Source organism: Lampris incognitus, chromosome 5 (assembly GCF_029633865.1).
Source record: "Lampris incognitus isolate fLamInc1 chromosome 5, fLamInc1.hap2, whole genome shotgun sequence".
Classification (NCBI taxonomy): Eukaryota; Metazoa; Chordata; class Actinopteri; order Lampriformes; family Lampridae; genus Lampris; species Lampris incognitus.
This window is the reverse complement of record NC_079215.1, coordinates 18,948,855-18,974,335: the sequence shown is the minus strand read 5'-3', so window position 1 is coordinate 18,974,335 and position 25,481 is coordinate 18,948,855. Positions and strand designations below refer to the sequence as shown.

Genomic DNA, 25,481 nt, shown 5'->3' with positions numbered 1-25,481 from the left:
CTCCTTCTCCTTCGCCCAACAGTAGCATAGTTTCACCAGCACCCTGCTAGTTAATAGTACTGGTGGCGGTCGTTGGTAACCCGGGCCTTGACCGATCCGGTATGGAAATCTTATTTATGATCCGCATATTTGATTTGGCAGATTTTATGCCGGATGCCCTTCCTGACACAACCCTCCCCATTTATCTGGGCTTGGGACCGGCACTAAGAATGCACTGGCTTGTGCATCCTCAGTGGCTGGATTTTATATAATTTGATATAAGGAAGAGAAATTCACTGAGACTACAAGTTATGAGTGTTATATGAATTTATTCTTGACATGTTGATTTTAACCTTAATCCCCTCCTATTTTTCTATGCCCCAGAAAATAATTTTCAATGTCTCATGTTTTCCATTGATCTTAACATAAAATGTCTAGCAAGTGCCAGTACAGTAGGCCTATGTTTTACCCAATGAGGAATTTTCCTGCCCTGAAAAAATACAAATTATGTTTTTGGGCGAGATAACAAATCACATTTGTATATTTCAGCATGAAAAACAATTAACTAAACTGCTTATATCCAAACTGTCATAAGATATTGATATAAATGAGAAATTGTGTACAGCTTTTGTCAAGTGTATTAAAATACCACAGAACAAAATATACTCAGAACTAAAGTTTCTGCCCCATTGATGTGATATGGAAAAAGATTATCTCGAAGGTTCAGTACATTTTACAGAATATGACTCCATACATACACTACCGTTCAAAAGTTTGGGATCACCCACACAATTTTGTGTTTTCCATGAAAAGTCACACTTATTCACCACCATATGTTGTGAAATGAATAGAAAATAGAGTCAAGACATTGACAAGGTTAGAAATAATGATTTGTATTTGAAATAAGATTTTTTTTACATCAAACTTTGCTTTCGTCAAAGAATCCTCCATTTGCAGCAATTACAGCATTGCAGACCTTTGGCATTCTAGCTGTTAATTTGTTGAGGTAATCTGGAGAAATTGCACCCCACGCTTCCAGAAGCAGCTCCCACAAGTTGGATTGGTTGGATGGGCACTTCTTTGAGCAGATTGAGTTTCTGGAGCATCACATTTGTGGGGTCAATTAAACGCTCAAAATGGCCAGAAAAAGAGAACTTTCATCTGAAACTCGACAGTCTATTCTTGTTCTTAGAAATGAAGGCTATTCCATGCGAGAAATTGCTAAGAAATTGAAGATTTCCTACACCGGTGTGTACTACTCCCTTCAGAGGACAGCACAAACAGGCTCTAACCAGAGTAGAAAAAGAAGTGGGAGGCCGCGTTGCACAACTGAGCAAGAAGATAAGTACATTAGAGTCTCTAGTTTGAGAAACAGACGCCTCACAGGTCCCCAACTGGCATCTTCATTAAATAGTACCTGTTAGAGCCTGTTTGTGCTGTCCTCTGAAGGGAGTAGTACACACCGGTGTAGGAAATCTTCAATTTCTTAGCAATTTCTCGCATGGAATAGCCTTCATTTCTAAGAACAAGAATAGACTGTCGAGTTTCAGATGAAAGTTCTCTTTTTCTGACCATTTCGAGCGTTTAATTGACCCCACAAATGTGATGCTCCAGAAACTCAATCTGCTCAAAGAAGTGCCCATCCAACCAATCCAACTTGTGGGAGCTGCTTCTGGAAGCGTGGGGTGCAATTTCTCCAGATTACCTCAACAAATTAACAGCTAGAATGCCAAAGGTCTGCAATGCTGTAATTGCTGCAAATGGAGGATTCTTTGACGAAAGCAAAGTTTGATGTAAAAAAAATCTTATTTCAAATACAAATCATTATTTCTAACCTTGTCAATGTCTTGACTCTATTTTCTATTCATTTCACAACATATGGTGGTGAATAAGTGTGACTTTTCATGGAAAACACGAAATTGTTTGGGTGATCCCAAACTTTTGAACGGTAGTGTATATTGACACATATAAGCTTAATTGACAGCCAGGTTTGCCCATAATAGGAATTTGCCTTGGTAGGAAAATAAACATAAAGCCACGAGGACATTAATCGAACATTTTAAAAGTAGCGTCTGGGGGGAATAAGCACATCGAAATAATTCATAGAAAATATGTCAACCCAAGACCAGCATTTTCCCTTATTATCGGTCTTTCTCTTCAGTAGTCTTCACATGAAAATCCCCTCTTGCTTTTATCCTACACCTTGTTTTATTTTACTCCCGATCTCCACGTTTCATTTTCTCTTCTTGACAGTGGAGGTGCTGCCTATTAACACAGTCTTGCTGTTGCAAACAGGCGAGTTTCAAACTGCTGTTTTTCTGCCCCTCCGTGCCAAAACATCCAATTTGTCTTTCCTATATACCATTTTTACTACTTTCCGCCTCCTTTCATTCTCAAACGGCCCGCCTGAACCCTGCATAGCTGCCACGTCTGATACAAACAGACAGAAATCCGCTACCTCCACAAACATGGTTTATAGACATCCATAATAAACGCTCAGGATCATGTCTGAGCATGGGAGCACGCCAGTGGAAGGAAAAGTGCAATTGATAAAGGTCTGGCATTAGTGTTAACTGGAATCAATGTCTGCTAATGGCTCTGTTTAACAGGGAGGAAGGCTGTCCTTCCAGGTCATGACGAAGGGAAGTGCTCTCCACTTCAGGGCTTTGACTCAATTATTGTAAAATCTACCCAGGATGGCCCGTGTGCTTTCCCTTGCGAGGCAGCTGGATTCAGGAATCACTCATGAATCCATCTTGTCAGGCTTCAAGTTATGGGCTTCTGGCTGAACCACCGTGGTTCAGACCAATAGGCGTCCTATGAGGAACTTCTGGCAGCTACAGGTGTGGTTTAGGTGTGACAACAGCGAGTGACTGGTAGCCTATCAACACGGAGATCGCCAGTTCGAGTCCCCTTGTTACCTCTGGCTTGGTTGGGCTTCCCTACAGACACAACTGGCCATGTCTGCGAGTGGGAAGCTGGATGTGGGTTTGTGTTCTGGTTGCTGCATTAACGCCTTCTCTGGTCAGTCAGGGTGCCTGTTTGGGGGAGGGGGGGCTGGGGGGAATAGCGTGATCCTCCCATGCGCTACGTCCCCCTGGCGAAACTCCTCACTGTCAGGTGAAAAGAAGCGGCTGGCGACTCCACATGTATCAGAGGAGGCATGTGGTAGTCTGCAGCCCTCCCTGGATCGGCAGAGGGGGTGGAGCAGCGACCGGGACGGCTCGGAAGAGTGGGGTAATCGGCCAAGTACAACTGGAAGAAAAAGGGGGGGAAATCCCCCCCCCCTCCAAAAAAGAGCTGGAGAGTATTTCTTCATTGAATGAAGAGCAAAGAATGGCACTGAAGGCTTTTCTCGATGGAAAAGATGTTTTTGCTCTTTTCCCAATGCCTTCAGCAAGAGTTTGATTTACTAACAGTGATAGACAGATGGTTCACCCAATCACTTGCCAAGTAGTTTTTGAAAGTGTCTGCCCTTTTTCAAACAGTTTCCAAGTACGACTTCTCAGATGGTTCTGTGTAAAAAAAACCATCTGGTGTGTCAGGACACCGTGTGCTGACCGAAAGACATTTTTTAAACTGGTTTTGTCGTTTTGGGTCCAACTTTAATGTATAGAGGCTTTAAATTGCTTAAAGAAATTATTTGCTGAAATAAACGATAGGCAACTGTCTTGTTTTGGGGGGGTTTTTTTGTGGCTTTTTTTGCCCCCTTTTTCTCCTCAATTGTACTTGGCCAATTACCCCACTCTTCCAAGCTGTTCTGGTCGCTGCTCCACCCCCTCTGCCGATCCAGGGAGCGAGTATTTTTTTCCTAGGATGAATCCGGAAAGTTCCCACCCTCAGGTGCTAGGATTGGCCAGATCTGCCTGTCAGTCAAGGCCGATGCAAACACGCAACAACCCTAACCCTAACCCTAGCCACGTTTGCTAGCTAACTGTTTGCCATTAGCCACGTTTGCAACCAAGTTAACTGTGCCAAGCGAATATTTTTTTTCCTAGGATGAACCCGGAAAGTTGACTGACAGGTAGATCTAGCCAATCCTAGCGCCCGAGGGCGGGAACTTTCCGGATTCATCTGAAAAAAATATTGGCATCCGTGGTGGGCTGCAGACTACCACATGTCTCCTCCGATACATGTGGAGTCACCAGCCGCTTCTTTTCACCTGACAGTGAGGAGTTTCATCAGGGGAACGTAACATGTGGGAGGATCACGCCATTCCCCCCAGTTCCCCCTCCCCCCTGAACAGGCGCCCTGACCGACCAGAGGGGGTGCTAATGCAGCGACCAGAACACATACCCACATCTGGCTTCCCACCCGCAGACACGGCCAATTGTGTCTGTAACATGGGAAACGTCTTGTTTTTGAATGCAGAACGACACCTTTAGTTGGGGGCTCATTTGGACAGAGTCATTCAGTGTGTCGTTTTTGTTAAGTTGTGAAGTCGAGGTGGTTTGAGAAGAACACCAAGCCCACATATGAAAATCATATTTTGCAAATTTCCCTACTCAAGAACCCCAGAATGCTACCAAGGCTCAATGCAGCCTGTTTGGATGTTATTTGCAACACCACCTTCTCTTGGCATTTGAAGTCGTCTTCACTGCCACATAGTGATGTTTCAGTCACCGGGCAGGCACCCCCCCCCCCCCCACTGACAAAGTGATTGACTGACCTTTGGTACAAGGACTAACAATTTTGCCACGTAAATGTCAAATCAGTTATGTCATGTGCTATGGCTTATGAACATTTGAAAAAGGGAAACCTATTTTCCATGTCCAAGTCAAATTACAGTGGGAGCACTGGGATAGCAAACATCAGTTAGCCAAAATGAATGCCCTTGTGCAAGAGATTTTTGCTCTTTCATTTCTCATACAGTTCTGCCACATGCAGTTCAAAGCTTCACACTGTCTGCATACTTATTTTCATTTGACTGAACTTTGCTGTAAATGGGTATTTTTCTGAGAACTAGCTCTCACAAGAGAGCCTTTTGCACAAATGGAAAACCAAGCTAAAACCAAACTGAAAATTCCCCAAACACTAAAATTTAGCTTGTCTGAGTTTATATGAAGCCAGGTAGCTGACAGAAGTATTAAACAGGTCGTACTAAACAGCACACCCTGCTTTCATAATATAAACACATCAAATGGGAATTATACATGTGTGACATTAATCACCAGATTATCACAGTGTGTTTCTTAAATCCAAATTATTGAACAGTGACAATTCCATCCATTCATTCTATTATCCAAACCGTTTATCCTGCTCTCTGGGTCGCGGGGAAGCTGGAACCTATCCTAGCAGTCATTGGGCAGCTGGTAGGGAGACACCCTGGACAGGCCGCCAGGCCATCACAGGGCCCACACACACACACACACATTCACACCTAGGGACAATGTAGTATGGCCGATTTACCTAACCTACGTGTCTTTTGACTGTGGGAGGAAACCGGAGTCCCCAGAGGAAACCCCCGCAAACACGGGGAGAACATTCAGTTTTAAAAATTCACATCTTAAAATTGTGAGGTTCTAAAAAGCTGATTTGAAAATGTTATGTCCCCAAATAGTTCTACTTCTCATTTTGGCTGCTCCCATTAGGGGTCACCACAGCGGATCATCCATTTCCATCTCTCCCTGTCCTCTGCATCTTCCTCTGTCACACCAGCCACCTGCATGTCCTCTTTCACCACATCCATAAACCTCCTCTTTGGCCTTCCTCTTTTCCTCTTCCCTGGCAGCTCCATATCATCACCTTCTTAAAATAATGGCCTAAGTCATATTTTCAAGTTTTTCAAAAAACAGAATAAACTGGAACAAATATAGAATATATGATTGACAGACAGCGTTATTTGTATGTCAATAGTCATATATTGTCATAACCTTTTTGTGTGAAATGATTAAGAAATATCATATATTCTATATTTGTTTCAGTTTATTCTGTTTTTTGAAAAACTTGAAAATATGACTTAAGCCATTATCTTAAGAAGGTGACGATATTCAGCATCCTTCTCCCAATATACCCAGCATCTCTCCTCCACACATGTCCAAACCATCTCAATCTTGCCTCTCTTGCTTTCCAAACGATCCAGCCTGAGCTGTCCCTCTAATATGCTTGTTCCTAACCCTGTCCTTCTTCATCACTCCAATGAAAGTCTTAGCATCTTCAACTCTACCACCTCCAGCTCCGCCTCCTGTCTTTTCATCAGTGCCACTGTCTCTAAACCATATGGCATAGCTGGTCTCACAACCATCTTGTAAACCTTCCCTTTAACTCTTTCTGGTACCCTTCTGTCGCAGACAGCATGATAGAAGAGTTTGAACCCTCCTCCGATGCTCCTGGCCTTACTCCCCTTCCACCTGGTCTCTTGCACACACAGTATATCTACCTTCCTTCACTCCATTATATCAGCCATCTCTCCCCCTTTACCAGTCATAGTGCCAACATTCGAAGTTCCAACTCTCACCCCCACGCTCCTACCCCTCCTCCTCTCCCACTGCCTCTGGACATGTCTTCCCCCCCTTTCTTTCTCCTTCATCCAACAGTAGCATAGTTTCCACTGGCACCCTGCTGACAGTACCGGTGGCGGTCATTGGTAACCTGGACCTCAACCGGTCTGTAATGGAAATCTGATTTATGATCCGCATATTTGATTTGGCAAAGGTTTTACGCTGGATGCCCTTCCTGACCCAACCCTCTCCCCATTTATCCGGGCTTGTAACCGGCACTAAGAATGCACTGGGTTGTGCATCCTCAGTGGCTGGGTCCCCAAATACAAAGCTCTTAAATTCATATCACTGACACTTAGAATTCAAGTAAATGATAAGTTAAAGGTAAGCCGATTTATTTATTTATTTAATCAGTTCTTTCGCAGACTTCAGTAGAATTGGGGCTGTGGACTGGAACCCTACAGGATTTAGAACGCTGTTCTGTTGTAAGTGTAGAACACAACTGCGAGGCAGGGATCAGTATTCCTCTTGGCTTGTTTCCTTACCCTCTTAAAACAAACGCTGCGCTCTTACTCTCACACCTCAACCTCTGCTTTCAACAGTCCCAGCCAATGAGTCTGAAAGGTAGTTGTCTTGTACACTTGTTGAAAAAAAAAAAAACCTAAAATACATCTTTGTGGCTTAGTAATTTATTTGTGTTGTGACCTTACAAATTTGGGCTTTGAGCTTTCGAAAATTTGCATGTGCATTGTTTTTTAAAGTGATAATAAAGTGATAGAAGGTGATAAATAGTTATTTATCACTGCCTCCGGTGTGCCCCAGGCCTGCTGCATCACAGGCTCTGGGTTTTTACTTTTCAAAACTGAAAGTCCTCATTGAATCTTTCAGATCTATTTGGTACATAACAAAGAGACTGAATTGAAATGTTACACACATTTCATCCAACCATATTAAAAAACAAATGAGAGTAAAATATTTAATTTTAACTGTTGACTCCAAGATGGCTCCATAAATGAACTGGTGTTTTGTTGACACTGAACAGATCTCGAGGTAGACAAGACAGCAGAGGGCTTGAGCAAAGGTTTGGATTTGGGAAAGGGATTAAATGGGATGATGACAGAGGAGATGAACACACACACACACACCCACACACACTCTCTCTCTCTCTCTCTCTCTCTCTCTCTCTCTCTCTCTCTCTCTCTCTCTCTCTCTCTCTCTTGCCGACCATTCCCGTCTGAATGCTGAATGTTTTAAATAGATTAAGATCAAGTTTGTCTTTGAGATTATTCTCGCTCTCTCTTGCGCTCTCTCTTTCACACACACACACACACACACACACAGCTGCAAGGACTCTTGTTAAAGCCAATCTGGGCGTGAGACCAGAGCACAGATCTCTGATGGAGTATGTAGCATACAGGATTAATGACTACACACACAGACACACACAGACATACACACACACACCTGCCATGTTAGCAGCACGCTTGGGACTAGTCGCATCTCATTCCAGCCGTTGTAATTCTCATTATATATCTTGATTTCTCTCTGTCTCTAGTGCTTCTCTGTCGTCCCCCGCCCCTCTCTGTCCGGCATGTCTGCCTCTCATTTTTGTTCTTTCTCTTCTCCCTCCCCCCCCCCCTCCCTCCCTCCCTCTCTCTCTCTCTCTCTCTCTCTCTCTCTCTCTCTCTCTCTCTCTCTCTCTCTCTCTCTCTCTCTCTCTCTCTCTCTCTCTCTCTCTCTCTCTCTCTCCTTCTCTGACTTACACACCATAAAGCTGTGAGAGTGAGGCACTTGGGTGTGAGTGACACGGTCACTTGTGATTTTACCACAAGGAAAAGAGCAAACGAGGGGGGTGTCTAAAAAAACAGAATTCAGGCCACACACACACACGCATGCATACATGCCACATAGCACATAGACACACAGCTTTCTAAGCGTGCGCGCACACACACACACACACACACACACACACACACACACACATACACACACACACACACACACACACACACTGTGTGGACACCTCATTGCCGTGTGAGCCTTATTGGTGTTGACACAGTCCTGTGTAGCACCGAATTGGACTTGATGTCTGAGGCCTCAGCCTGTGATTCAGCCACAGGGCAGCCACTCGTTAGAGCAGAAAACTGGGAGAACATAATGAACGACAGACAGAGCGAGAGAGAGGGACGTACAGTAGACGCAGGGTTAGCGGAAGCCGGAGAGAGTGAGAAATACAGAGCGAGCGAGAGAAAGCCTGAGAGAGCAAAGCACAGGAAAACGGAGAGATTCAAGGTAGACTGGTTGTTGTGGCGTGTGGTTGGTAAATAAATTGTGGAGATTGGCAGGCCTCCCTGCAGATGCACTCCCTCCAATGACTCCTTTAGCTTGGCTGTACTTATTTTCCGTCATCATACCTGTATTACGTCACCCTGCAAACACACAAGGACAGCTTTTTTTTCCCAACAAAGCACTCAAAAGTTAGCTTGTTTGGAAACCGTCAGTTGGGTGAATAAATAACAAATAATACATTTAGTAGTTTGAATTAATGCCTCGGGGGGGTAAAAACTGTAAGCAATCTCAGAATGGTGCCAGGGGCAAATTTGTTGGGCAAGGCGAGCCGGTTTAAACGCTCCAAATTCAATGTCAGTCAAACATGTAGCGTTGGAGACATCATAGGGTTATTCAGAATGTGACGAGATACGTAGAAATGCCCCCCCTCTGACTTCCATTAAAAGTCCAATCAGTAAAGCCTGAGACGTTGAAATAAAAACAGATCAGCGTGTGGAGAGTTCGTGTTTTTTCAGCCTCGCAGAGGTCTCCTGCTGATTTCCGTCACATCTATCGCCTTCTGTTTTCTTGGCTAGCTCTTGTCATCTTGTGCGCTGCATTTGTGTTCATCTCCACAATCCACCGGTTGACTTTGCTCGCCCCGTTTTCTCTCTCAATACACTCCTCTCCCATCAGCTGTTCTCTTCGCTGTTCCCTTGTTTGTGCCCTTGCTCCTTAACCAATGAAATAAACATGTCTGTTCCATTCATCCAGTGGGAGACAGCTTCATTCCAACTATGATGTAATGGCTTTTGTATCAAATATGTATATCCTTGTTGCCTTTGATCATAATCACAATTCAGTGTCCCAGCAGCTGTGTTGGCTTCTACACGACCGCATGGAGACCTCTTTATTTTATTGTATCTTTTTTTTAATTTTTTTTACAAGAAAGGTCCCTCTAGTACTCTCTGTCTGTTTAGTAGCTGGTTGATGTCTCTCCTTTTATTTTCCACCTGCTTTCATTTCCTTTTCTTCCTTGGTCTGTTTTTGTGTCTTTTCTCTCTCTCCCTCTCTCGCTCTGTCTGTCTATTATGCTCTCTCTCTCTGTCTGTCTATCACACTCTCTGTCTCTCTCGCTTTCTCTCTCTATCTATCACTCCAGCTCTTGTCTCTCTGTCTAGCTCCTCGCTCTTTCTCTCTCTGTCTATCACTCTTGTCTATTTCTCTCTCTCTTTCTCTCTGTCTATCACTATCACGCTCTCTCTGTCTATCTCTTGTCTGTCTTTCTCTCTCTGTCTAGCTCCTCGCTCTTTCTCTCTATCACTCTCTCGTCTACTTCTTTCTCTCTCTCGCTGTCTATCACTCTCTCTTGTCTATTTCTCTCTCTGTCTATCACACTCTGTCTATCTCTTGTCTATCTCTCTCTCTCTATCACTCTATCTCTTGTCTATCTCTCTCTTTCTGAGTGCATGCTGGGAGTGGAAGATGGTGAGATTGCATGTGCATGTTTCAGCATGGGTTCATTTTCTATCTTTTCCATCTTTCGTTGTTTATCTTTGGCTTTGTAATTTGACAGGTTTATCATTTTATTGGTGTTTTCGATTCCGGAGTGGTTCCGACCGGCCCGGCTTTGAGTCATGCAGACTTGTGGGGATGGAGAAGTTCACATGCCGACATGGAGTTAAACTCTGTCCACCTGTCAGTTGCTCTGTTATGACAGTGTTAAGTCTGCATCTAGAATGAATACTGGAGTTGTTATTTTTCTGGATATTGTTGACAAAGTTGACGTGGTTGTTGAGCAAGGTGTGGTGATCCAAGACACCTTTGTTCTGGTGGTGCAGCTAGTTAATCCAGCCAAAAAAGATCATTTTGTCCCCCTGTTCATTGCCAATGAAATGTTAGAGAGAACTAGCAAGACATGGACAATTAATGTCCCCTATAAAACTGATTCCTCTTGGCTGTGAATCGCCACATTTAAGACATGTTGTTTCCTTCAGGGGGCAGTTCTTAATGATTCTCAAGAATAACACTGAGGAGTTAAATTTGATGTTGAAGTTCAGAGTAGATGGTTTTGACTACACTGTTTATGTATTGTCGCAGAAAATGAAATGTTTTGGTTGTGGAATGGAGGGTCACCTCATCCGTTCCTGTCCAGCGAAACCAACTACTGAGTCAAATGATGGTGAGACTGCAGCACGCAGCCCTGAGCAAACTGGGACTGCAGCACCGAGCTTAAAGCAGGGAAAGAAAAAAAAAACAGAGTGAAGCTGAGTTTCAGGCTGCTGGCTCAGGTGCTGCTGATCCGGGTCCTACACATAAAGTTGCTGTTGTAGAGCTTATTGAAAAGTGTCCCACTGATAGTATTAACTGACGTAATGGACACACAGACTGAGACAAAGGAAGCTTAATGCTTTCTGGAGGAGGAAAGTGAGACTCTTCTAAAGACAAGGGTAAGAAGAGGAAACCTGACGATGTGTTTCAGTCTTCTTGTAAAGCGATAAAGGTTTCTCGTCAGAGTAGGTGTCTGCAGTCGAGTGAAAGTGACGGTGGTGAGGAGAATGATGTGGAGTCTCTAGCTTCCTTATAGATGTGGGCTCACAAAAAGAATGGATACTGTTTAGTGAGTAGGGCCTCTCTTTTCAAGCTATGTGCTGGATGTGTTTTTTTTGTACAAGAGACACAGTACTGCTGATAATCAGGCTGACTGGAGAAGAGAATGGACTGGTGAAACCTTTTTAAGTCACAGAATTAGTAACAGTTGTGGGGTTGGAATTCCTTTTTCCAGGAATTTTATTCCTCAAGTCTGTTGAGTCTGAAGAAGCTATTAAAGGTCATCTGTTAAAAGTAAGAGCAGTGTACAAAAATGTCAAAATGGTGTTTATTAATATTTATGCTCCAGTTGTGGGAGTGGAGCGATAAGTCTTTCTAGATGTTTTAAATGAAGTGATTGAGAAAAGTAACAGTGAAGAATATGTATTTATTGGTGGAGGTTTTAACTGCACTGAGGACAGCAGGTTAAACAGGAACCATGCAGACCCTCACGCTGCCTCTCGCAGTCTTCTGTTTCATCTTATTGAGGATCATGAATTGTGTGATGTGTGGAGAGGATTTCATAGTTATGAAACTGATGAAGACACAGTGCTCATCTTCCGTGAGAAGATGAAAACTAGCTTCATTTATCGCCAGGCAATGGTCTATGATGCAGACAAATCAGCAGATGTCTTTTTGGTCTTCCCACGATTTCTGGACACCCCAGGACTGGTATGACATTTTAATTCACAACATCACCATGGCGACAGGCATGGGCGCAAGTCCATGAATACTGGGATGGCATCCAGTGCTTTACCTGTGCCCCTGTCCACAGGGTTAGTGATTGTGTCAGGAAGGGCATCTGATGTAAAATTTTGCCAAATTGGTATGTGGATTGACAAGACAATACCGGATCAGTCGAGGCCCAGGTTAACAACAGCCGCCATCGGTGCTGTGCCCTTACAGGGTACCAATGGAAACTGTAAAATCCACTGTGGCAACCCCTGAGAAGCGGAACAAGCCGAAAGAAGAAAAAGAAGATTCTTACAATGAATTGTATTTTTACAACAAATTTGTTCTCTGCATTTAACCCATCTTATTGTGTAGGAGCAGTGGGCAGCTGCAGCGCCCAGAAACCAACTCTAGTTCTTCTTTCCATTGCCTTGGTCAGGGGCACAGGCAGGCGGAGTATTATCCCTAACATGCATGTCTTTTTGATGGTGGGAGGAAACCAGAGCACCCAAAGGAGACCCACACAGACACGGGGAGAACATGCAAACTCCACACAGAAAGGACCTGGGATGGCCTGGGGTTTGAAACAAGGACCTTCTTGCAGTGAGGCAACAGCGCTAACAAATGGGCCACCATGGTCAGTTCTGGTCAGGTACTGCTTTCAAAATTTGGTGTGATGTCCCATCACACTTTTTCTTTGGTCCGGAGCTTAAGAATGGACAGAAGAGGTTCACATTCACAGCTTAAAATCTGACAGCGGGCAGTTGCTGATTGTCCATACTTCAATTTGTAAGTGTGCTATCAGTTTTTACAGTAACCTGTTTAAATGTGAGCACAGAGAGGAGCAGACAGTGTCTCAGAGCTTTTTTTTTTTGTGGACCCCCCCCCCCTTTTCTCCCCAATTGCACTTGACCAATTACCCCACTCTCCGAGCCATCCCGGTTGCTGCTTCACCCCTTCTACTGATCCAGGAGGTCTGCAGACTACCACATGCCTCCTCTGATACACAGTGTTGGGAGGGTTACATTTAAAATGTATTCCGCTACAGATTACAGAATACATGAAATGTAATTTGTAACATATTCCGTTAGATTACTCAATGTGAGTAGCATATTCTAAATACTTTGGATTACTTTAATATTTTCTTACATTTTGTGTAACAGTATATGTAGCATTCACACAATACTACTTACTTGAGTAGACTATTCTGTTTCTTCTATTGTATCAACTGGCTGAATGCATTTGAGTCACCTTAAATATATATTAACAAAGGCTAGAAGAGTATGCAAACACAAAAGATCTATGATTTTTTATCTGGTAAAAAAAAGAAAGAAAGAAGAGAACTTTTCCATGTCCTTTTCTTTAGTATTTCTGTAGCTGTTAGAATGAAAAACCTTAGACAAAGATGAAAATATAGCATACTGTTTTACTGAATTTACTTTTGAACTAACATTTAGTTCAAATCACTGTCAGGTGATTAAATCTAGCAGCCTGCTAGATTTAATCACCTGCAACCTGCTGAATGATAAGACCCTAGTGTCAAACTAAATGTAGACAGCTATCTATATTGCTAGACAAAAGAGCGGCGCCATCCCCAGGAGAGTGACGGCTGTCCGCTTTCAGCAGGTAAGGGTGGCCCCAGAAAGAAGGCCAACAAAGCTGAATCCATGCTCATTACAGTAACGAGCCAGCCAGCCGTTCATTGAGGTGTGTCTACTGTACATCTCATCATTACCTCTCACGGGTAAGGGACCAGAGACAATCGATGCCGACGCATCTTTCTGGCCAACTCAAGCATCCTGACTAGACTGGCTTTTGTGATCTCCGATTGCTTCGTCCTAGCGTTATCGGTGCTGACATGAATAACAATGTTGCTGAAAGTAGTAGCGTCGTGTGCCAGGGTTCCCGCATTCTCCCACCGTGATGCCAGCACCCTAAGATTATCCTCTATGTCGGAGACTCTGGCCTTGGGTAAACACCAAAGGAAAAAAAAAAGTAATCCATTAATTTCAAGAATGTAACTGTATTCTGAATACCATAAATTTAAATTGTAATTGTATTTGAATACAGTTACTCATTTTGTATTTCAAATACATAACACTGTTACATGTATTCTGTTACTCCCCAACATTGCTGATACATGAGGAGTTGCCAGCTGCTTCTTTTCACCTGACAGTGAGGAGTTTCGTCAGGGGGATGTAGCATGTGGGAGGATCATGCTATTCCCCCCAGTTCCCTCTCCCCCCCGAACAGGCACCTCAACCGACCAGAGGAGGTGCTAGTTCATCAACCAGGACACATACCTACATCCGCCTTCCCTCCCGCAGATACGGCCAATTGTGTCTGTAGGGACGCCCGACCAAGCCAGAGGTAATACGGGGATTCGAATTGGCTAATCCCCGTGTTATTGGTTGATGTACCCAGATGTCCCCTCAGAGCTTTTATACTGATATCCCTCAGGTTGAACAGCAGAATAATGTAGAGTTGGAAGCAGCTCTCTCCTCTGATGAACTCTATGCTGCTCTGCAGAGTATGCAAAATTTGAAAACTCCCAGAATTGATGGTCTACCTGTTGACTTTTGCAAGTCTTTCTGGTCAGTGATTGGGGGGATCTGCTTGGCAGTGCTAAATGATAATCTCACCGGAAGGCATCTGCCACTAAGCTGCAAGAGGGCGGTTTCTACCTTACTGCCTAAGAAGGGTGATCTACAGCACATTAAAAACTTTGAGGCCAGTGTCACTGCTTTGCACTCAAAAATGTTAGCAACTGGGCTGATTACATCATTCTGATTCAAGACTTTTTGGCCTCAAAGCTAGTATCATATCAATTGATCAGGAAAAAGCTTTTGATCGTGTTGAGCATGAATATTTATAGCTCACGTTGAGTGCCTTTGGTTTTGGTCCTGTTATTTTTTTTTTTTTTTAACAAAGTTAAGGTTCTGTATTGTGATATTCAGAGTGTGCTGAAAATTAATGGTGGTTTGAGTGCTCCTTTTCAAATCCAAAGGGGAATAGGCAAGGCTGTGTCCTCTCTGGCATGTTGTATTCCCTAGCATTTGAGCCTTTGTTGCAAAAAATTAAATTGCACCTTCAGGGCACAACTATTCCAGGTTGTAATGCACATTTAAAACTGTCAGCCTGTGCAGATGATTTGGTAATTCTGGTGAACATTCAACAGGATATTGACATGATGGTGAGGGATATCATCCAGTTTGGCTTGCTATCATCACCCAAAGTTAACTGGATCAAAGGCAAAGCTCTCAGTGTTGGAGGTGTCTGGTCAGAACCTTTTCACTGGAGAGAAAGGCTGTGAAAGCCGATTGAAAAGGTTCATATAGATAGTTCTCTTCTATATGGGTCAAAAGTTGTTGATGCACAACTCCCTAGTACTTTATAGAAGAATGGAAGATTAGGGACTGGTCGATAGTTATTAAGAGACCATGGATCGAGGTGTGGTTTCTTTAGTAGAGGTTTGACCACAGCTGTCTTAAAACTGCTGGGAACAGCGCCAGTAGGAAGTGATAAATTAACAATGTCTAGCATTGCAGGTCTCAGGAAAGGCCAGAGATCTTTAAAAAGTTTTGCTGGTAAAGGGTCAAATAGGCAAGTAGTTGGTTTAGAAGCTGACATGCACTTAATCAAAGTATCAAGATAGTCTCAAAAGCTGTAATAACAGGGACTATCAGTGACTCATTGTATAGCTATTAATTTGATAAGACAGGATTTGCAGGAGTAGCTGGAGTTGAACTAATTTTGTTTATGATCTCATCAACCTTATTGTAGAAAAAGCCTGGAAACTCATGGGCCGTGAATGGTGAGCAAGCTAATAGACGTCTGCTTTTTAGCAAATTTAGCTACAGTGTCAAAGAGAGCTCTGGGATTATGTTTATTAATATTGATTAAGCAAGAGGGATACACTGCTTTCGCAGCAGCTGAATACACACTTGTATTTCAATAAACACTCATGCCAAGTTAGGTAAAAAACTTCCAATTTTGATGTCTGCCATTTACGTTCCATTATCCCACAGGCCCGCTTAAGTGATTGTGTCTCATTGCTAAACTAGGGTGTAGGCATCTTTAGTCGGCTAGCTCTGGTAGTGAGTTGCAACTGAATCGAGGATACTAGAGAGGGTGACATTGAAGTCACTAGTGAGATTTTCAAAAAAGTCTTTCTCTACAGTGAAAGGAGCCAAGACTTCAGGCAGCTGCTGGCCAAATGCAGCTACAGTGGATGGACCAACGTGGCAAGTGGCATTTAGATCTGTGCCGACATTAACAGGACAGGCCAATAATGCTTCAAATTTAATGAGAAAAATATCTGACATAGCAGATGTAGTTGGCAAGACATTCAGATCAGAAACAGCTATGCCTTTAGATAAAACCAAATCAAGGGTGTTACCACTGCAATGAGTCAACTCTTGAACAAACTGAATGAACCCAAAAGTATCAACAGGTGCCAGAAAGGCTTTACTTACAGGATCAGCAACCTTATTCAGATGAATATTGAAATCACCAAGAATTAGAATCTCATCAGAATGAGTAACAAGACCTGAGACAAATCCTCTTCTTCAAGAAACCGTGAGTAAGAGCTAAGAGGTTGATAGAGTATCACAATCTGGACTGAGTATTTGTGGCAGAAGGAGATGGACATAGAATAGGAGCCTGAAAAGATTAAAATTTAGATTCAGGTTTAGAAGTTAAATTGAAAATAGACTTATATATTAAGGCGACACCCCCACCTTGTTTATTTGTCCGATCTACATGGGCATAAGTATAGTCAGGTGGGGAATGAATGATAATTTATTTTGAATATATAAATAAGCAGTATATAACATATCCATTGCCAATAATCTGAAGTGATTAACAAATCCACACATCAAACTCAGCGAACAAATCTCCGTATGCATCACATTACTTGTTACATGTTTGACAATGAGTACGAGGAAGTATACGCTTATTTTTCCTACCCCTTCTTACCTACTCTTAAGTTAATTCAGCTGCTATACATTTCAAACTCAAGTCCCACTGTACTGTATCATTCAAATTCAATGCAAGTTGTGCTGCACAATACAAACTCAACTACTGTGAACAATGAGAGAGGAAAAAAAACACATCAAAACACAGGAAAGGAAAAAAAGCTTCATTTAAGGGAAGGAAAACATTGAGTTTCAGCCATTTTTCACATAACCCGATCATATCAAAACTATGATCAAGAATCAGACCATTTATTAGTAGGGATTTGGTAGACAATGATCTGATATTTATAAAACCAAATTTAAGCGTCTTGTTGAAGTGATCAGTAGCAGGCAGAACTTTAGAGCTACCAATAGATAAAATATTAATTGGAATTAGACACCTTTTATTATTAGTTGACAATTTTGAAGACCTATACTTTGGATGATATGTGGTCACACTTTTGATAACATTAGATGTTTGGTTCTGTAGGTTTATTAGGTACTTCGTTGCACATTTCACCACCATCAGTGGTAGGAATGATTATTAGATTATTGTGATTCACACATTTAGGAGAGGAGAGCTTGAGAGGAATACAACAGGGTAGGGAGACGGTCTCGATGTTATAGACCAGGCTGTCAGTATGAGAAATTTCCTGACTAGACACATGAACTAAACTAGTTGAACCCACATCGGCACCAGGTTCAAATCTAGCAGGCTGCTAGATTTAATCACCTGCAACCTGCTGAATGATAAGACCCTAGTGTCAAACTAAATGTAGACAGCTATCTATATTGCTAGACAAAAGAGCGGCGCCATCCCCAGGAGAGTGACGGCTGTCCGCTTTCAGCAGGTAAGGGTGGCCCCAGAAAGAAGGCCAACAAAGCTGAATCCATGCTCATTACAGTAACGAGCCAGCCAGCCGTTCATTGAGGTGTGTCTACTGTACATCTCATCATTACCTCTCACGGGTAAGGGACCAGAGACAATCGATGCCGACGCATCTTTCTGGCCAACTCAAGCATCCTGACTAGACTGGCTTTTGTGATCTCCGATTGCTTCGTCCTAGCGTTATCGGTGCTGACATGAATAACAATGTTGCTGAAAGTAGTAGCGTCATGTGCCAGGGTTCCCGCATTCTCCCACCGTGATGCCAGCACCCTAAGATTATCCTCTATGTCGGAGACTCTGGCCTTGGGTAAACAGTGAACCAGGCTGGCTCTAATATTGACTCAAATATTGTGGGAAATGGAGTCTCCTATCACTAGCGTGCGTTGCAGTCTGCTCCGGTAGTCCTACCGCTACCAAAAGGGCCGGTGAGTGGCGAAAGCCAGTTTGCAGTCAGGAGCGGTGACTGCAGACCAGGCCACACAACCGGTGGCTTGCTCTTGCGAGCTTTCCCATGGCGGTAAACAGAGACAAATTCCATTGCATCTGCCGACGAGGCTGCGCTAGTGCTAACAATAGCAGATGTGCTGTCAGGCCTGGGTCTAAGGCTATCTGGAGTGCCCGTCATGTCTAATATAGTCCTAGCGCAAAGAAGCTGCTCTAACTCATGGACATGTCTCTCTAGTAGAGACAACCTATCTATAACTATAGAACAGTCACCACACACCATCGTTTTAATGAGGCTGCTTTGATTGCAAATGCAATAGAGCTAACTGCTAAGCTAGGCTAAGCTCGAAGCTAGTAAAGTAGGAGCAAGAGGCTGCCTACTAATCACAAGAGTCGTTTGAGAAAGAAAACTAGAGAATCTAGCTATAATTGAACTAAGCACAGAAAATAGTGAAATCAGTAGGACAAACGAAGATTTTGGGTAGAAAATAGAAAAGAGATAGTAAGATAAATAAACAGCAGTTGCCGAACTCAAGAAGCCAAATCTCATGAAGACGGAAGTCGGAAACAGCTGGCAGTGACGAGCAGTGATGACGTCCAGACCCTGTGGTTGCCAGTCAGTCCCGTTGTTCTATTAGGAGGTTTTTGGTGCCTGGGCCTGAGTGACTGTGTTGGGCCTGAGTGGAGAGAACTGTACAAATCACCATTGATCAAAAGAGCTGCTGACCTGCAGTGGAGGGTTTTACATGGTATCGTGGCTGTTAATGCTTTTGTCTCTGTCATTAATTCTCATGCTAGCCATGATTGCCTGTTTTGCACTAACCGTGAAACTGTTTTTCATTGTTTCATGGAATATTGTTGACTGCTGCCACTTTGTACAATGCTGGAAATGATTTTTTTTTTGGATTGTTTGGGGAAATTTTTTCTAAACCCCTGTTCATTCTGGGCTACAGGTACTCTCGGAAGAACAAATACAAATGCCAGCTTTTTAATTTCATCCTGGTGAGGGCAAAGATGGCCGTGTATCTGAGCAGAAGAAACAGAATAGAGAAAGCTGGGGATGATGATGCTGTCTTTATGTTTGTAAAAATGTCAAAAACTAATTTAAAAAGTATATTTTTATTATTACAAAATGATGAAAAATCTGGAAAGTTTTTGCAGTGTGTGATTTCATGAAGATGTGCTTTGCTGTGTTGTGGGTAATGAGCTGATCTTTGGGAGTTTACTGAGATGATTTGGATTCTGTGAATCTTGTGTTACTGACTGTGTTGGCTTTTATCCTGTTATTGTTGTTTTGTAACATTTTGAACAAGACCATACTGGAACAGTCGAGGCCCCATGCTGGATCGGTCGAGGCCTGGGTTGACAACGGCCGCCATTCGTGCTGCGCCCTCACATGCTACCGATGGAACTATAAAATCCGCTTTTGCGACCCCTGAGAAACAGGGAACAAGCCGAAAGAAGAAGACTGTTCGAAATAAAAAATCTCCCCCCGTCTATCTCTCTCTCTCTATATAGTATATCTCATTGGAAATCCTGTCCCCTTCTCTGTCTCCATTGGTCTTTCATCACGTTGCTCTCCGCTGGCTGCACTCTATTTCTCACTCCACCTCTCTCTCTCTCGCTCTCTTCCTCTCTTGAGATGTGTACTCATTGTAATCGGCATTAGAGGGGAGCGCAGAAGGTCACCTCTTGTCACAAAGCCAAAATCTCCTGAGAGAGCTTTGCAGCTCACATGTTGTGCAACCCAGTGAGACAACTGCATCTCAGTATGTTAAAAACATGCAATGGCGACATCAAGCCCGTGTAAACAGCTAAATGTTTTAATCTTAATGTTTCAGTATAATTGATAAAGGGTGGTGATGACCATCACTAACATGTTTGGTCATGTGATGCTTACAGATGGTCTTGGATAGTATTCTTTTCTCGTATGATGTAACAGTAAAGTGTGACAAATATCAATTGCAGATCTTATATTCAACTTGAAAAAAAGGATATGATAATTTTGTTTTACATCCCAGTCACCTCCTGTTAGCATACAGTAAGCTAACTCCACTTTCATCAGCTCGCCTGAGGAAAATAAAAGTCTGTGTGAACCTTAAACCCACATATTTCAAGCCTATTTCAGTTGTACCTAGTTCTAGCATCGCTAACTTGTGATGATGCAGAGCGAGTAGCGATGGCGTTGGCCGAGGCGGAAATCCCTCAGAAAAAAAAAAAGCATATGCGGATTGGAGGACTTCAGCCTACTGCTCAGTTTGTCTCTAAAAATCTGTCTTTATGTCATCGTGTAGGATCCCGTAATTTAAATTTACAAATATATTTCTGGAATTTCTTGGTTTAGATGCATCATAAAAAGGGGTTTGTGTTTACTGTACCAGCTTGTGGTTGACATGTGCAAATCATGTTTTCTACATTTACTTAATAGTGAAATAAAATTGATTCCATACTTGGAGGTTTTCATATGGGGCAATTCATGCTTCTAAGACACATTTGACATGTCCGTCATCCCCACAGATGTGCATGCCCCCCCCCCACTGTATGATTCATATTGAATTATTTTAATATTTTATTTTCCTCATATTGTTCTTTCTGCTGCAAAAATAACAGAAAAAAATCCATAGATAATCATGTTTAACAAGCAAACACCTTTATCAATATTCCCAAACATCGCTCTCATGGCTGCAAATGAAACGGTGTCTCGATTTCCCCAAAGTGAAGCTCATACTTCCTTTAAACATTCCGTCTCTCCCTGGACTCTCTGCCCCCCCTCTCTGTCTTTCTATCTGACTCACTCTCTGTCCCTCTCTCTCTCTCTCTCTCTCTCTCTCTCTCTCTCTCTCTCTCTATCTGACTCACTCTCTCTGTCTGTCTTTCTATCTGACTCACTCTCTGTCCCTCTCTCTTGCGCTCTCTCTCTCTCTCTCTCTCTCTCTCTCTCTCTCTCTCTCTCTCTCTCTCTCTCTCTCTCTCTCTCTCTCTCTCTCTATCTATCTGACTCACTCTCTTTCTCTGTCTGTCTCTGTATCTCTAATGTGCCCACTTTCATGCCATCTCCATGGACATTAGGCAAGTTAAGCAGTCTCTCATTCCCTTGTCCTCTCATTTATTAAGAAAACAGACATGCACACACACACACACAGTTTGTGTGTGTGTGTTGTAAGCTGATTAGAAAAAAGTATGAGACAGGAGCGCACACAAAACTCACACAGGGAAATTAATATGGACTTAATGGGCACATGAGCTTTGGCTTTTATGTTGTGTGCACACTCACAGACAGATGCTTTAAAATGACTATACACAATCTTGTGTACAAATACAAACAAACAGGGAAAGCTCTCTCTCTTGCTCTCTCTCTCTCTCTCTCTCTCTCTCTCTCTCTCTCTCTCTCTCTCTCTCTCTCTCTCGCACACACACACGCGCACACACACACACACACTACCTTATTTTCTCATGTGGACAGGAAGTCTCTTATCCCACAAAGAAGTTGTACTAAAGGAGCGGGCACTTTTCCATTTCACGCTCCAACCGAGTGTCTACCAATTTGCATCTCCCGGTAACACTTTTACATCTGTTGTGATGGGAGGAAAACAACTTCCATGAGGGGAGGGGGAAGGGATGAGTGGGTGGAAAAGTAAAGGATGGGGGGGCGGGGTCAAACGACATTAAGGGAGAAAGAAAATTAAACAAACGAGGACAGGGTGAGTGCATTTGAGGAAGGCAAGGAGATGAAGGGAGAAAAGTCGAGTGGAGGGGGAGTAGGAGAAGGAGAATGTTGAAGGAGGAGACTTTCTGACAGGGGTATAAAAGAAGCGAGGGTTGGCAGGGAAGATGCTGCTGGGGTTGACTTGGGTGACACAGGGGTGTGTTTGTTTGTCTGAGGCACTTTCATTTCATGTCGTGCTTTTACCGTCTCAGATCAAAGAGCAGCGTGATGTCACACGTGTCTCACTACCGCCCTTTGTGCTTTCCTCTGTGTGTGTGTGTGTGTGTGTGTGTGTGTGTGTGTGTGTGTGTGTGTGTGTGTCTAGGTTTCAGCCAGCAGGCCTGGTGGAGAGAATCCAGGCTATAGCCCAGAATGTCTCCAACATGGCCATCAAGGTGGAGCAGATCCTGCAGAGCAGCATGGCACAAGGACGAGGTACTCGTCAGCGTCCTTATGTAGCACCGCCTTAACACTCCCTGGCCATTAAACCGTCTTTCTCTCCTCATACACTAGCTATGTTTCCATTCAGTTTTCAAGCAAACTTTTCTGAAGTCTCAAAATATGAAATACAAGGCAGGTGTGTTTCCACCGAATCTGTTTAAATATGCGAAGAAAAAGAAAAAACTGAGAACATACTTTTATGTGTCCTGTAAGTCGTACACGTTTTACATATCAACATGTACGAGAACGATGGACCAGTTAGGATGAAGAAACAGCTGATCATGTGAATAAATTCTATTCAAATTTCATTTGTTGTTTGACAGATGTGTTTCTATCGCCCATTTTGCACATGAGCGCATGTTTATCGACAAAAGCAAAAGTCGCCTCAAGCGAACGTAAAATCTTTTTTAGTGATATTGAGGAAGTTTTATCAAATAACTTCTCATGTGCGGGTGTCCGCGTAGCGTAGCGGTCTATTCCGTTGCCTACCAATACGGGGATTGCTGGTTCGAATCCCTGTGTTACCTCTGGCTTGGTCGGGCATCTCTACAGACACAACTGTGGGTGGGGAAACCAGATGTGGGTATGTGTCCTGGTCACTGCACTAGCGCCTGCTCTGGTCATTCAGGGAACTGGGGGGATAGCGTGATCCTCCTACGCGCTACATCTCCCTGTTGAAACTCTTCACTGTCAGGTGAAAAGAAGCGGCTGGCGACTCCACATGTATCGGGGGGGAGGCATGTGGTAGTCTGCAGCCCTCCCCAGATCGGCACAGGGGGTGGAGCAGCAACCGGGACAGCTCGGAAGCGTGGGGTAATTTGCCTGATACAATTGGGGAGAAAAGGGTGGAAAGAATAAAAAAAAAAAACCTTCTCATGTGATACTTGATAATTTGCATAAAATACTTTGAGGAAAACATGGCTAGTGTGTAACCAGCATGCATGCATGCACACATACACACACACACACACACACACACTAACGGTGGCCGATGAGATGTGGAAAGCAGCATCATGATGATGAATGGCCCCTTCAGTAACCATACTGCTGTTGGGACCCCCTGTTGTCTCATATTGCATAATTTAAGGGGGTTAAATATTTAATTGTCATTCTGTTTGTTTCATTTTGGAATTGACCAGAGAAGTTGACTTGTGGTGTGGTGATTTTTTTTCCCTAAATGCAGGGCTCCAGACAAAAAAAAAAATCTAGGCTGCTGAACCCAAAATATTTAGGAGCCAAATCAAATTTTCAGGAGCCAAAATATAGTGGTGCTACATTGTTAAAGGGCTGCCTCACACTGCCTTTTTTTCATTCTCCTCTTGACTGCCTGCCTTTGTTTGCTCTGCCTTCCATAGTCTACACCAGCGTTTCCCAGACCTCTCCTGGAGGACTGCTTAGAAATGATCAGTTTGTTATTAAGCAGCTTCAGGAGTTCATAACGAGTTGATCATTTGACTTGGCTGTGTTGGAGCAGGAAGAGATCTAAAACATGCAGGACAAGTGGTCGTCCAGGAGAGGTTTGAGAAACGCTGGTCTACACAATGTATTCTTTACATATACAATATGTGCAATGTTCAATATACTGCAATCATATAACCATAAATACTTAAATGTCCAGTCTTCTTTTTTTCACTTTTTTATTCAACTATGTACAGTTAGTTGTTTCCTGCTTATTCAGGCTCAGAGTCCATAACCACCACCACGTCAGTGTCACTTGGCCAGCCAGTGTAGTCTAACCCTAAACTATAATAAGCCTCTATTCCCCCTGTTGCACCCATGCTAACGTTTGCACCATCCGCTCCAAAAGCACTAATTTTGTGTACCCACCAGTTTGGATTGGGTCGATCTGCATTTTCAAGCAGGGACTTGATAGTATTTAGGATTCCTTCTGCATGACTGTGATCAAGTTCGGCCAACCCTACTAGACGGGTCACAGCTGTTCCATCAGATAAGTGCCTACAGTATACAATAACATTGTCGTTTCCTGAGACATCTGTCCCACAATCAGTTATAACAGAGATGTAACTTGCCTTTAAAGCCTCCTTCAGCCCACTGCTTTTCAATTCATCTGCAATGCAGCCTACAAACTCTGCACATGCTGTATCATTATCATATGTCTTTGACATATCCATGCCTTTCTTCTTCATGAATAGAATCTGAGAGCTAAACTTTATGAATTGTATTTCTTCCACTGCAATCATGTAGGCAGTGTTGAATTTTATTTTTAATTCCCTCATCTCTTTTTCTGCAACTTTATCACTAGTACGTTGCACTGCTTTCCCTATTGGGGTGGTACGAGGGGCAGACCGAGCAATAACACAATCCCTGGTGTTCTTCTGTTATTTACTGTCACCATGCTTCTTCGCGGTTTCTTTTTTGTAAATGACTTGAATCGGTAATGAACTCTGTTTTACCTGCAATCTCTTGCCCTACTTAAGCACAAAGTGTGCAGTACATTTTCTCCTTGTCATGACATAACCAGATGAACTCTTCTAGCCAAGCTGATTTAAACTGTCTTGTAGGGATGGGAGACACAGGGATGGGAGAGGAAGACTCCACTCACTCTGCTTGGTTATCATCATCTGTAAAGGACTGCAAACTGATTGAATCGGGCTGGGATGACTCAAATGTCACTTGAGAACTTTCACCGGTTGAGTTTGTCTCGACATTGTCGGCATCTGATGTAGAGGAGGCTGGGTTTAGACAGCCAGGGAATGAGAACAAGTCTGATATTTTTCGTTTGTGCATTTCGTTTTCTGGCTAGGTGGCTAACACGTTAACTAAGTATGCAGTTGGATACATCTAACTTCTAAATTCAAACTCCATCTAACTAAATAGATAGATTTAACACCATTCATAAAATGAACAATTCAAATTTTTAACCCAATAATTGTGACATTAAACTATCTGTCATGTACTGAATGGTGTACTGTACTTTTAAGAGGAACTCTGTGATAGAGATAGGTAACTAGGGGAAGACATTTTATGTAACACACATCCACAGTTGAGATGTCAGTAAATGAGTTGGAGTTCAAAACAGGTGTCCGTGATTTGATTCCGAAAAACCTAATTAAAAGAATTAAGGTAAAAGAAGAAGT

The 25,481-nt window shown here is 43.0% G+C and overlaps 1 protein-coding gene across 1 annotated transcript in view; it reads left to right on the top strand.

Moving 5' to 3' along the window:
• LOC130112896 (alpha-1,6-mannosylglycoprotein 6-beta-N-acetylglucosaminyltransferase B-like) overlaps positions 1–25,481 on the top strand; it is a 271,529-nt gene that overhangs the window by 68,270 nt on the left and 177,778 nt on the right. The window contains exon 4 of the mRNA XM_056280419.1: positions 22,268–22,377. Coding sequence (XP_056136394.1) covers positions 22,268–22,377 — 110 coding nt within the window. The remainder of the gene's footprint in view (positions 1–22,267; positions 22,378–25,481) is intronic.